Genomic DNA, 12,342 nt, shown 5'->3' with positions numbered 1-12,342 from the left:
ACATAACCCAATATATGGGTATAAAAACTCTCCATTAGAGAGAGACTGAGATTTCTTGGAAACATAAACATAAAAAACTAGCTCCTCCTTCCTTATATAATAGAGATGATGATTTTTGAGAGCAATGATTTGTAAGTGATTTTTGTGAATGTTTTTGTATGTATTGACGTCATAGTATATTAGTTTTAGTCTGTAAGTTAAATATTTTGTTTTCGTAAAGTTTCCCGATCATTTGAGTGATTTTTGTGATTTTTTGTGATTTTCTCAATTTTATGAGTGATTTGTAAAGTTTCCTGATATAAGTGATTTTTGAGTGATGTTGAAATTTAATTTCCGGTGGCTTTGTTAGAACCCCAGTTTAGTATTGACATTTCTTTTGTAATTTAGAAATGAAAGGAGGGTAAAATAAACATTTCAAAAGAGGACACCATTGCTCCCCCTCTCCTTATGTAGTGGAGATAACATTGAAATTTATTTATATATATATATAATATATATATATATATATATATATATATATATATATATATATGTATGTATGTATGTATGTATGTATGTATATCTTTATAAAAGAATCATTAAAATTGAAAAGGAAGTATTTTCTTCTTTCCTATTTGTTCTTTTCATTTAAAATATTTTCGAGAGAGAAAAAAAGTCAAAAGAGATTCATTTGATTAAACAACTTTCTCATAAATTGTTGTTATATTTTTAGAAGTTGACTAAGTGAATAAACAAAATCAATGAATAAAATTTAAAAAGGATTATATTTGAAACAATTATTATAACTACTTCATTCATCCCATAATATAAGTCATGTTTTTTTTTTCAAAATCTAACTTTACAAATTTTGACCAAATATTCTTATAAATATATAAGAAAAAACATACTTGTGTCAGACCTTGTTAGATTCGCCTGAATATATATTTTTATAATTTCAAATTTTTACTATATATTTTTATTAATACAAAAATAAAGATATCGAAAGTCAAAGGTATGTTTTGGGAACTATCCAAAAAGCAATAATACATTATATATTATGGGATGAAGGGAGTATAATTTATAGATTTTGACATATGCAAATGCAATCTACAAATTAACCATAAACAACTTTATTAGCTTAGAAATTTATGACAAAATCACGCATAAATCAGATACTACTCCCTGCGTCCCATAATACAGTGCTTGCATTCCATTTTGAGTGTCCCAAAATATTGTTCTTGTTTCCATTTTTCAATACCACAATTCCCCTTGATTTGCTTAAAAGACCATGCAACCATCATTTATTTACTACCTGAATATATATATATATATATATATATATATATATATATATATATATATATATATATATATATATATATATATATTTTGAGGGGAACACAGGCACAAATATTATTAAGAAATATCAATGTCCGCCAAGGCTAACACATCTTGCGGAATATCATCCACAAACACTTGTTATAGACCTTCAACCGGGACTAGTCTAGCAACAAAGTGAGCTACACAATTATTCACATGTTAAGATTTTTTTTCTTTGTTTATTGAACCTAAGTATTGAAAAAGTCATATATTTAATGTTCTTTCACCCATTATTCATCCTTCCCTCTCTTAAAATCGACCTTTTTCCCCCATAATATTAGTTATTTATCATTTAGGTTACACTTAGGGCCTGATCTCCCCAGCTTATTTTCAGTTCAGTTCAGTTCAGTTCAGATTAGTTCAGTTCAGATCAGTTCGGTTCAGTTCGGTTCAGCTCTTGACAATACTTTTACTCTCACATATCACTATTCATTTCAATTCAGATCAATTCAGTTAAGATCAGTTCAGTTCAATTCAGTTCAATTCAGTTAAGTTCAGTTCAGATCAGTTCACTTCAGTTCAGTCCAGCTGTTTTATGCCGAAGAAAATAGGCCATTAGGCTTGTTCTTTTCAACATAAAACAACATAAATGAACTAAATCGAAATGAATAGTAAAATGTGAGTGTAAAAATATTATTCAAAATTAAATTGAATTAAACTGAAAATAAGTTGGAAAAGAACATACCTTTACCTTAATTCTCATACAAAATGGGAAATAAGTCGTATATTATGAGACGAAAGGAGTATTAACCTTAAACATCAGTCCTCATCAACTACCCTAATGTTTCCCTCCTAAAACCCTCCTCCACCCTCAAAACCCCAATCCATCCACATTCCACACTCTCCAATTTCTCCACTCTCTCTCCTCTTTCACAATTCACACAACAATGTCTTCAAAAACAACAACAGACCCATCTCAATCTTTCACTCCATACACACTCAAACAAACCCTAACTCCCCACAAACGCGCAATCTCCTCCCTAAAATTCTCCTCCGACGGCCAATATCTCGCCACCTCCTCCGCCGATAAAACCGCCGCAATTTTCTCTCTCTCCTCCTCTTCATCCGACGACTCTCCTTTGTCTGTCACCCAACACTTGAACGGCCACGATCAAGGCATCTCCGATATCGCATTTTCCTCCGACTCACGTATACTTGCCACCGCATCAGATGATAAGTCTGTGAAATTGTGGGATGTGAACACTGGTCAGAATATGAAAACCCTTTTAGGTCATACGAATTATGTGTTTTGTGTAAATTTTAACCCTCAATCGAATATGCTTGTTTCTGGGTCATTTGATGAGACTGTTAGGGTTTGGGATGTAAAGAGTGGGAAATGTTTGAAAGTTTTACCAGCTCATTCTGATCCTGTTACTGCTGTTGATATTAATCGAGAAGGTTCGATGATCGTATCGAGTTCTTATGATGGGTTGTGTAGAGTGTGGGATACTAATACTGGACATTGTATGAAGACTTTGATTGATGATGAGAATCCTCCTGTGTCGTTTGTTAAGTTTTCGCCCAATGGAAAGTTTATTCTTGTGGGAACCTTGGATAATACTCTGGTATGGATGTATGGTGCTTGTTTCAATTTTCTATCTTGCTTTCATTTTTTTTTTTGGTTTATGGCTTTGTTGGTTTTGTTTGCAATGTAATGTGGTTACTTGAGAGATAGATTCGAATCATATTGAGTGTTTTTTTCTTATCCATATGAGCCACGAAGGTAGTACAAAGAAGTGGAGGGGGATTCGGACCTGTGACCAATTCACAACACCTCAATCTTAACCAATAGGCCAAGACATCCTTTGTAAATCATATTCGAGTGTGTGTATGCTGTGATAATAGTTGAATTACTTAATTGGTGTGTGTATGGTAGTTTTTTGTTGTTTGTTTATGTTTGAATTTTGTATGTTGGTTAAATTTTGGTTTATGTGTGGGTTGGTTTTATTTGCAATGTGATGTGGTTATTTGAGAGATTGATTGTTATGCAAATATATGATTGTGTGTGACTGTGTGTATGCTGTAATAGTTGAGTTGATAAATGGGTGTGAGGAATGTTATGTTCACCTTATTTTCAATCCTCATCAGAAAAAATAAGTTCAGTTCAGCGAAATTAAGGTATGATATTCTCCCAAAATAAGGTCTAATAAGTTCAAATAAGTTAGAGATACCTTAAAATAAGGTCTAATAAGTTTAGATAAGCAAAAATAAGTTGAATGGAACGCACCAGGAAATGTTATTTTGGCATTGCATCAACACCTTGATTGTTGATAAGAAGCCTTTCGGTTTCATTAGGTAATTTTGCGTGATTGGATATATTTGGTAGTATGGATGATATTCGTATGGAGTTTATCGTCGGCTCTGTTTTAGTTGTTACAGTTTGAATTTTATATGTTGATGGCATTTTGTTTTTCGGGTTTGGTGGTTTTTAGCCTGTTTTGCACCATTATGTGTGAATTTATGATTATGATTTTTGAAGAAGGTGTGTTTTTTCTGCAATTGATGAATTGTGTTGTTTGCTAAGATGGTTTAAAATCTATGCTGTTTATACTACTCAAAATTTAGTTGCTTCATATCGGATTTGTATATTCCAGAAATTTGTTTTTATGGTTTGCTTTTCTTCATATGGTAAAGTTGTGCGCTTTAAATTCGAATTGTTAACTATTGTTTAGGGATGTATTGGTTTATGCTTCCATGCCGAGAAGGCTGAGTTTAGTTCATATGTAGTGGTTATATCTTAATGGTGATGTGTAGTTGATGACAAGAAAGCGCGTCGTACTCAGAGAAAATTTTCATAAGATGTATTTCATCGGTCTGTAGTTACTTCTCACAATGTCAAGTTATCCTGATACCTTATGAATTAAGGATTTGAGTTAATTTCAATAAAAATAGCCCTCTATGGTAGTGTTTTTCATGCCCACTCTCTCCTCATCATTCAATCCAAATAAAACATATATAGAGATCCAATTATAAATTGTTACTTCATGTTAAGAAAGTAGACAACCTTTTTTCGGGACATCCTGATCCCTGAGATAGTATGTGACCATTACTTCTAGATGGAGGGAGTATGATCTTTGTGGGCTGTTTTTCCTCCCCATTTTGTGTATGTTTATTTGCTTGGTAGTTTATTGTTTGATGAGGATGGGTTGAAGTTTTTTTTTGTAATTGGGTAATTGGTGGCTTCTTTGGGAACATTATGGAGCGGAAAACTAGTCGAGTAGTGGTTGACTATATATTAATATTAAGTTGTTTTAGTGAATCAATTAGTGGATGGGAATAATTCAGTTAAAGTATAAGGAAATAAAGCATTACGGAGAATCATCTAGTTCCATTACGTAGATGGCTAGATGCAAGCAATAGAGTCTTAGATGCTAAGTCATGTGAATCAACTATTTAGTTCTTCATCTTTATTAGGTAGGTTTAGCTAAGATCTAGTTTCCCTATCAGGAAATATTACTGAGGTGGCTACTGTTTTTACATAGGCAACGGGAATTACATGTTCCCAGTTGGAACTTTTAATGGAGAATCAAGAAAGGGCTTGTATTCAGCTTTTGAGGGCATATAATCTGCTTCCAGCGACTACTTTGTTATAGCTTTTAATGGGACATAATCAGATCCAACTTGGCTGCTCATGATAAGTGAAAATGCTTTGCCTGTGTTAGTATTCATTTGGTTTTAGCATTTTTAAATAGTGGTCTGGGTAATACTGATCTTAATTGTGTTTATGCTGTAAGTTTGATCTATTAATGGAGTAGAGCCTGTTTTTTTTGTACTATATTTGCGGTCTGTTAAGGGGAACAGTATCATGTCTTATTGACAAAGTGAGCTGGGAATATTAAATTTGGGGATTAATCTGTGGGAGAAATTTGCAATATAATCTGAAATGTGAATTGTTAGCTTGATTGTTGAGATTTTTAGCAACTTGTGACTGGAAACTATCTTTTCTTTTTTGTGTGTGGGACTGTTGTTTGGCAACAAACTGGACCGCTCTTGGCTGCAAAATGAAACTTGCATAGAGGAATCGCCGAATAATTGTATCATCAGAATCACGAGCATAGGCCATAGAGTATCAAAGCTAAAATGAGATATGTAGTGTTTGAATTGCCTATGCAAAATGATGTTCATATTTACTTTCTGTTATTTGACCTGCTATCTGCATAGCAGATTTATAAACTATGGAGTATAATTAAGTTTTCTTTCCCTACGTATTTATCCTACTTTATCAGATACCAAAATTCCTTGCATCCAAATCCAGATAAAAGGTTGCAGACTTACAATTGCCTATGTTACTCTCTCTGTCCCAGATAATTTTACACGATTTATCCTATTTGGTCTAAGTCCCTCAACTTTGACCACCACCAACAACAGCAATGCCAAATTCATAACCCCAATAGGTGTGGTTGGCTGCATGAGTCAAGCTTTTATCTCTAGTGGATATCCATAGATACTCTGCCTTCATTCGCTTTTGACAAGTGCTATAGGAATGAGGTAGGTAGAGCAAGCCTTTGCCTCTAACGTTGTTATCCTGCCAACGGTGAAGTACTGAAGTTTTTTAAATCTTGACCTGTAGGCTGTAACTGTTAACATGCATTGAGCAATGTTATCCAGACCACATGTGACTCGGCTGATCTTTTTCATACTTTCTTTGCAAAATGTAAATAGTAAGACCTATCATTATCTGGGATTGATGTAACATAAGTTGAAGTTTAACTGTGTAACATTGATCGATCCTAGCACTGTACTCTTGTGTACCACTTTTGTGTGATTAATAAATTTTTGCTTTGCTTCTACAGAGGCTATGGAATTTTCAGAATGGGAAGTTTTTGAAGACATACACAGGACATGTAAATTCAAAGTACTGCGTTTCAGCAGCGTTTTCTATATCAAACGGGAAGTACATCGTTAGTGGTTCCGAAGATCATTGTGTCTACTTGTGGGAACTTCAGACAAGAAAAATTGTCCAAAAATTAGAGGGTCATACCGACACCGTCATATCAGTTGCTTGCCACCCTACTGAGAATATGATTGCATCTGCTGCTCTTGGAAATGATAAGACAGTGAAGATATGGACACAAGGCAAAGATGCTGCTCTTGGAAATGACAAGACAGTGAAGACATGGTCACAAGGCAAAGACTAAATCTGAAGTTTTCTTGTCCTAATATAACTCGTAGCAGTCAGATTTTTTTGAGTTTCTCTGGCTTCTTCACAGGCTCGAGGGCGGATGTATGTAATTTGTAGCTGAATATTAATGCTTAGATTTAGTTGAACATGACACCACAATTGTTTGTAACCTTGAAACTTCAACTGGCCAATTTTTTCTCTGTAGAAATTATATCATGTCTGAGCTATATACTGCAGTATTATTTTGTAGATACGATTTTCTTGCTTTTAAGTTGTCAATTTGTCATCCATGATATGATCTCCATGGTTGAGTTGTTATCGGACTTGTGGTTTCAGTAAAGGAAGAAGCTAAACACCAAACAATTTGTTACCAAACAACAACAGGAAGAGTAGTTTGGTAATGTACTTTTGTGGGTCCATTCTATTCCTCTATCTTTGTTTGCTTGTTTCGCACCACGATTAATTTAGGAGGTGTGAGCTTAGCCCTCATGAGTTAGGGGGTAACAAGGGGATCCCGACCCATAAGGAAATTTCCAGAGACTGAAAAGTGGGATTTATACCCACAAGCAAATATCCACACAAATAGCCCAAATTTGGGGTTAATGAGAATCGAACTCCCGACCATGAGGTTGGGAGGTGGGAGGCCAATGGTTGGGCTCCCACGTGATTCTCGCCAACATATGTAATTGACGGCTAATTGACCAAATTGGTAAAAAAAAAAGTGACCCTCAATGACAATTTGGTAACAAATATTGCTCTAAAGATAAATTGGTAAGAAAATTGAGTTCTAGCGAAAAGTTGGTAAAATAAATGAACTCGGACGACATTTAAGTAAATAAAAATGAGCTTTGACAATAATTTGGTAAATAAAATGGACTCCTAGCGACATTTTGGCCATATTTTCCTCAATTTTTCAGCTTAATCGACATTCAATACGTGCATTTACATGCCTTTTGTATAGATTTTTCGTGTTTTTATCTAATTAACTTCTTTTGTCACTACACACTATTTGCACGATTTGATCAAATTCAAAATTATAGAAAAAATTGGCCTAAATGTCTCCAGAGCTCAATTTTATTTACTAATTTGTCGCTAGGGCAATTTTTTTTTACCAAATTGTCGTAGAGGTCACTTTTTTTTTACCAATTTGGTCAATTACATCTATGTTTGTTTGTTCAATGAAATTGTTTTACAAATATTCATATAAAAATCCCATCAAAAAAATATTCATATGAAAATCAACACTCCAAGAGTTAAAAAGTATAAAATTTCACTTGAAAACATTTTTCTTTCTTTTTCTTGAGGGAAGGGATTAAAAACAATAGAAGTAGAAAGAAGAAAAAAAGGGAAAACAAAAGAAGATGAAGAAACAAAGAAAAGAATAAGTTTGTAACCCTAACTCTCCAAATTCCAATCTGTGCGATTACAAGGAATTCCATCTCTTTCTACCGATTAAAGATTTCAGATCTCATTCCAGTTTTGTATTCTATCTAGAAAGTTTGATTTCGAATTTCGTATTTGCAGCATCAATTCAAGTTACTTCTCGAGGAAAGAAATTGGCGATTCCAAAAATTTTAAGGTTTGTTTAGGACTAATTTCACTATACATTGTAAGTTTTATGATTTAAAGTTTGTAGTTTAGTATTCAATATTTTAAGTAAGAATTTATTTGATTTTATTGACTAGTATGCGAACTCAAATTATTAAAAAATCCAGAAAATGGGGTTCAATTGAACCCACTGAACCCGCCTTGAATACGCCACTGATTCGAACTGTGTATTGAAATGTCGATGATGTTGAACTTTGCAGTGGTTTTAAGTGGTTTAGTGTTGAGGTTAAGTTTATATGGGAGTTGTGTTGGTATTACTATAGTGATTTAGGTTCCGAAAACAACGAATACCGTCAATTTTTCGGTGTCTGATTCGATCTTTGTACTGGAAAGTTGATGATGTTGAACTTTTGCAGTGATTTTAAGTGGTTTAGTGTTGAGGTTAAGTTTATATGCGAGTTGTGTTGGTATTACTATAGTGATTTAGGTTCCGAAAACAACGAAGACTGTCAATTTCTCGGTGTCTGATTCGATCTTTGTACTGGAAAGTTGATGATATTGAACTTTGCAGTGATTTTAAGTGGTTTATTCTTGAGCTTAAGTCTATATGGGAGTTGTGTTGGTATTACTATAGTGATTTAGGTTCTGAAAACAAAGAAGACCGTCAAATGTCGTGTCTGATTCGAACTTTGTATCGGAATGGTTATGATGTTTGTATTTTAGAGTGATTTTAAGTGCTCTCTTCGTCAAGCTAAGTATATATGGGAGTGGTGCTGGTATCAGTGTATTACTGTAGTGATTTACGTTCTGAAAACAAAAAGACCGTTGATTTGTCGGTGTAGGTCCGGGATAATCTTCTGTTTGGGGACTCGAATGTATTACCAGTGCATCAAAGATACAGTTATTGATTCTTCTAGAGGTTATAATTATTGGCTTATTGCTGCCTTTCTAATTAGGCGATTCCGTACGATATTTTATCTGGATCTCTTTTTAGTATTGAGCAATGGCTAATGATCTTGTTTCTTTTAGCTCCTTCAAAGTATCAGTATGTTACTCTAATTTTTTAGTGCTTTCCTGACCCTTTAACCGAATAATTGGAGTCTATTTTGATATTGCTACTGACGATTATGTGCTTATGTCGGTGGAACACGGAACCGGTTTTTACTTTCTTCTGTTGCGTGATTTTGATGAAAATTCCACGTTTTTGTTCTGCAGTGGGAGCTACAAGTTTCTGATGGCTACAAGAGTGCTCTCACACATCAGAAATAGTCGCCTCATCAATACACTGAGGCAGGCTAGCCTTTCATCTTGTAGCTCAAATCCTGTTAAGAATGCCCAGCTATCTCCTACTTCTATGGGTTCTTACATCTCAGGATGGACTATGACACCTTCTTTGAGAAAAACCAGTGATATCTCTCCTGCAATGGGGTTTCCTTGGAGAAATTTGGGTTGCAGTCCAGGATTAGGATCAGTTACTGCAAAACCACGCTCTGGTTTCTCTTTGAGCGTTCCTAGGCTGTCAATATCTGTACGCTATAATTCGACATCAGGGGTATATGCAAATGTCAGGAAGAGGTTTAGTAAACAACGCAGAAGTAGAGGAGAAATGAAGGGAGTGTCAGATAATGTGCTTTCTTTTGGTAAGTTTGCTCTTCAGGCACTTGAACCAGCTTGGATCACATCGAGACAAATTACTGCCGGTCAGCTAGCAATCAAAAGGAACATGCGTGGTGGAAAACTTTTCATGCGCATATTTCCACACAAACCGATTACACTAAGACCTGCAGAAACGCGTATGGGTCGAGGGAAAGGAAACATATCTCATTGGGTGGCTGGTGTTAGAGCTGGAAGGATAATTTATGAAATAAATGGGGTACCAGAAAGCGTGGCACGCAAGGCAATCACAGTTGCAGCATCTAAATTTCCTCTCAGGACCAAGTTCGTCAAATCTGCAGCATAAAAACAAGTAGTGGATTCTCTCTTCCCCATTGTTTGGATAAAACCATGTGTCAATTTCTTTTAATATTTGCACTTTTTCACAATCAAGGAACTTGCTGGAAATTTTTGTAATAGGTTGAACTTGCGAGCTCATTTCTTTTGGTTGGCGTGGATCCGAGCACCATCACAGAGTCTAAACTGCTAGTCTAGCTTGTTGTGCATACATTGCTTTATTTAGGAACCAATGTGATTTTCATCTTACTCTAAAAGTATGGATTTTTACTATTTGGACTTACTTTTGAGGGCCAAGATGTTTAGGTGTTTTAGGCCTTTAATTGGGTTCTAAGTTGTAAGAGTTCATAATTGGCTGGTTTAGTTTCTTGATTGATTCTGTGGGAATATTTATTGGACCTCTTATTTGCTACGGATATTGTAGTGAAGTTGAGTTTCAAATCTTATTAATTTGAGATACAAAGTATCACTTGCTCATCTTGATACCACTTTTATCCAGATTTAGGGTTTTTCCTAATTTTGAAAACCCTAAATCATAGTTAACCTTAAGAGCCTTCTTATTCACTATTGTTTATCTTTTGCTTATGTTAGATTCGAGATCAATATCAGCAGTAAAGGAAGATAGCTTGCTTTCTATATATGCCCATTCCCCATTGACTGCAGCGCGCAGGCTAAGCACTAGACTCCATCGAGCTGTGGTTTGAGTTAAGTGTCAATTATTGATCTGTATTTGGTCGAGCAGAAAACATTTCTTAAACTAATAGTACGAACATTTATCTTTCATCATGTTTGAGATTTGTATTTGTAGCTCAAATTGACCATGGAAGCTCTTTACAAAGATCCAGTACTTCCTGTGAAGAAAAAAAAAGATCTTTTATACCAGTGCATTTTGCTGTTTGCCTGTAAAAATGTTGCTTCAACATCTGTTTTTTTTGCTTTAAGAAGATATTCTGAAATTTCCTGTATTACTGTTTGATAGTTGATTGGCGAACTTTAGGATGCAACTGAAGGAGAGGGCGGAACTCAGTTTACAATCATCATTGATATAGTTTATACCAAATTTAAAGAATGTTTGGTGAGAAGGAAAACATTTGCGAGAAGGAGGCGTTCTTAGTTTCCTAAGTTTGGTTCGTAAAGGATGGAAAATAGTTTCCCAAGAGCGGAAGATGAATTTTCTCGTAATAATTCGTTTTTTGAGGAAGGAATGTCATCTCTCTCTCCTCCCATCTATGTGATTTGGTTGTACAAATTCAGTCTCTGTCAAGTAATGTGAAACTAGATTTAAGGTGTTTAAGATTGTTTGAATTCTGCAAGTGTTCTGCTTCTGCATACCTTGCCCTTGCATGGTTTAGTGTAGAGCTTGGCTTATTATAGCTCATAAGGCAAATAACCTCGGGTTACAAACTTACAATTGCACAAATGACATGCTATGCTTTGCTATGCTATGCTTTGGATAAGAGCATGATTATATGAAGGACTATAAGGCCTATTTTGTTCTTATTTACACAATCTCTCTATGGAGCTAATTAGTGCTATTTTAGATAATGGTTTAAAAAGCATGGAGATGCCCTTTATGCCTTTACGGTTTGATCCACATGAATCGTTTTACATTATTTATACATATTACATGAACTAAGGTTATAAATATCATACAAAACACATGAATTTTACGTATTATATTTCTTGCAATTCTCACGAAATCGTTGCAAAGACTTCACACAAATTGTACCAAAAGATTACTTTTGATTTATTTTATTCAAATATGCAAGAAATAGTTGATATTCATTTCGTAATTATTACACGAGATACAATATAATAGTTTACTCAAATTGCACGCAATTGCTAAAATTACGAGGGTAAAAATGTGACACTTAAATCGATTCAAGTTCGTGTATTTCTTGAATTTTATGTTTCCTGAGGCGAAGAGGAGAAAAAATTCTTTTAGAGATAATGAATTTTTAAAGAGAAGATGAAAATAAGGGTATGGAGGCTTGCATTTAGTTTAAAAAAATTGATAAGCATATCAGCAAGTCTATTTACATCGTCTGTTGCTACTTGGAATTGGTTAGCTTGCTAATATAATAGCTAGTTTAGTATAAATATGCTTGATGCCTCTTATTAGTATTTAATCATCACTAAAGCGAACATTTTATTTTTTTTTTACTTTTGACTTCCCACATCTGGTACCCAACCATTAAAATTGAAAATGTTAAAATGATTACCCATTTCTATGATGTGTCGGTGGTAAGGGTGCTAATCGAGCAAGTCAATCAAGAGCAGAGGCTTGCTCGACTCGTGCTCGCTAAGTTTCGAGTCGAGTCGAGCTGCTCAAAGCAGCTCATTTAGAGTTTCTAATTCACCTA

General features: G+C 34.6%; 2 protein-coding genes across 6 annotated transcripts; both read left to right on the top strand.

The window, feature by feature from the left end:
• Nucleotides 1-2,127: 2,127 nt before the first annotated feature.
• On the top strand, nucleotides 2,128-6,771 carry LOC104890168 (COMPASS-like H3K4 histone methylase component WDR5A). Its single transcript, XM_010675554.4, has 2 exons — nucleotides 2,128-2,924; nucleotides 6,153-6,771. Exons 1-2 carry the CDS (start codon nucleotides 2,247-2,249, stop codon nucleotides 6,495-6,497), a joined length of 1,023 nt encoding a protein of 340 aa, XP_010673856.1. The 5' UTR covers nucleotides 2,128-2,246; the 3' UTR covers nucleotides 6,498-6,771.
• Nucleotides 6,772-7,744: 973 nt separating this feature from the next.
• LOC109134759 (50S ribosomal protein L16, chloroplastic) lies at nucleotides 7,745-11,479 on the top strand. 5 transcript variants are annotated; one of them, XM_057394506.1, is made up of 3 exons: nucleotides 7,745-7,866; nucleotides 8,006-8,060; nucleotides 9,245-10,456. In XM_057394506.1, the coding sequence occupies exon 3, from the start codon at nucleotides 9,264-9,266 to the stop codon at nucleotides 9,987-9,989; it is 726 nt and encodes a 241-aa protein (XP_057250489.1). In that variant the 5' UTR covers nucleotides 7,745-7,866; nucleotides 8,006-8,060; nucleotides 9,245-9,263; the 3' UTR covers nucleotides 9,990-10,456. The 5 variants fall into 5 exon arrangements, with proteins under 5 accessions (XP_057250489.1, XP_048499587.1, XP_019104416.1 ...); XM_048643630.2 differs by adding an exon at nucleotides 10,977-11,479 and having other exon boundaries at nucleotides 7,769-8,060; nucleotides 9,245-9,995; XM_019248871.3 differs by adding an exon at nucleotides 10,959-11,479 and having other exon boundaries at nucleotides 7,769-8,060; nucleotides 9,245-9,995.
• Nucleotides 11,480-12,342: the final 863 nt, after the last annotated feature.

The sequence above is a fragment of the Beta vulgaris genome, chromosome 4 (genome assembly GCF_026745355.1).
Source record: "Beta vulgaris subsp. vulgaris cultivar EL10 chromosome 4, EL10.2, whole genome shotgun sequence".
In the NCBI taxonomy this organism is placed as follows: domain Eukaryota; kingdom Viridiplantae; phylum Streptophyta; class Magnoliopsida; order Caryophyllales; family Amaranthaceae; genus Beta; species Beta vulgaris.
This window is presented reverse-complemented; position numbering and strand designations above follow the sequence as displayed.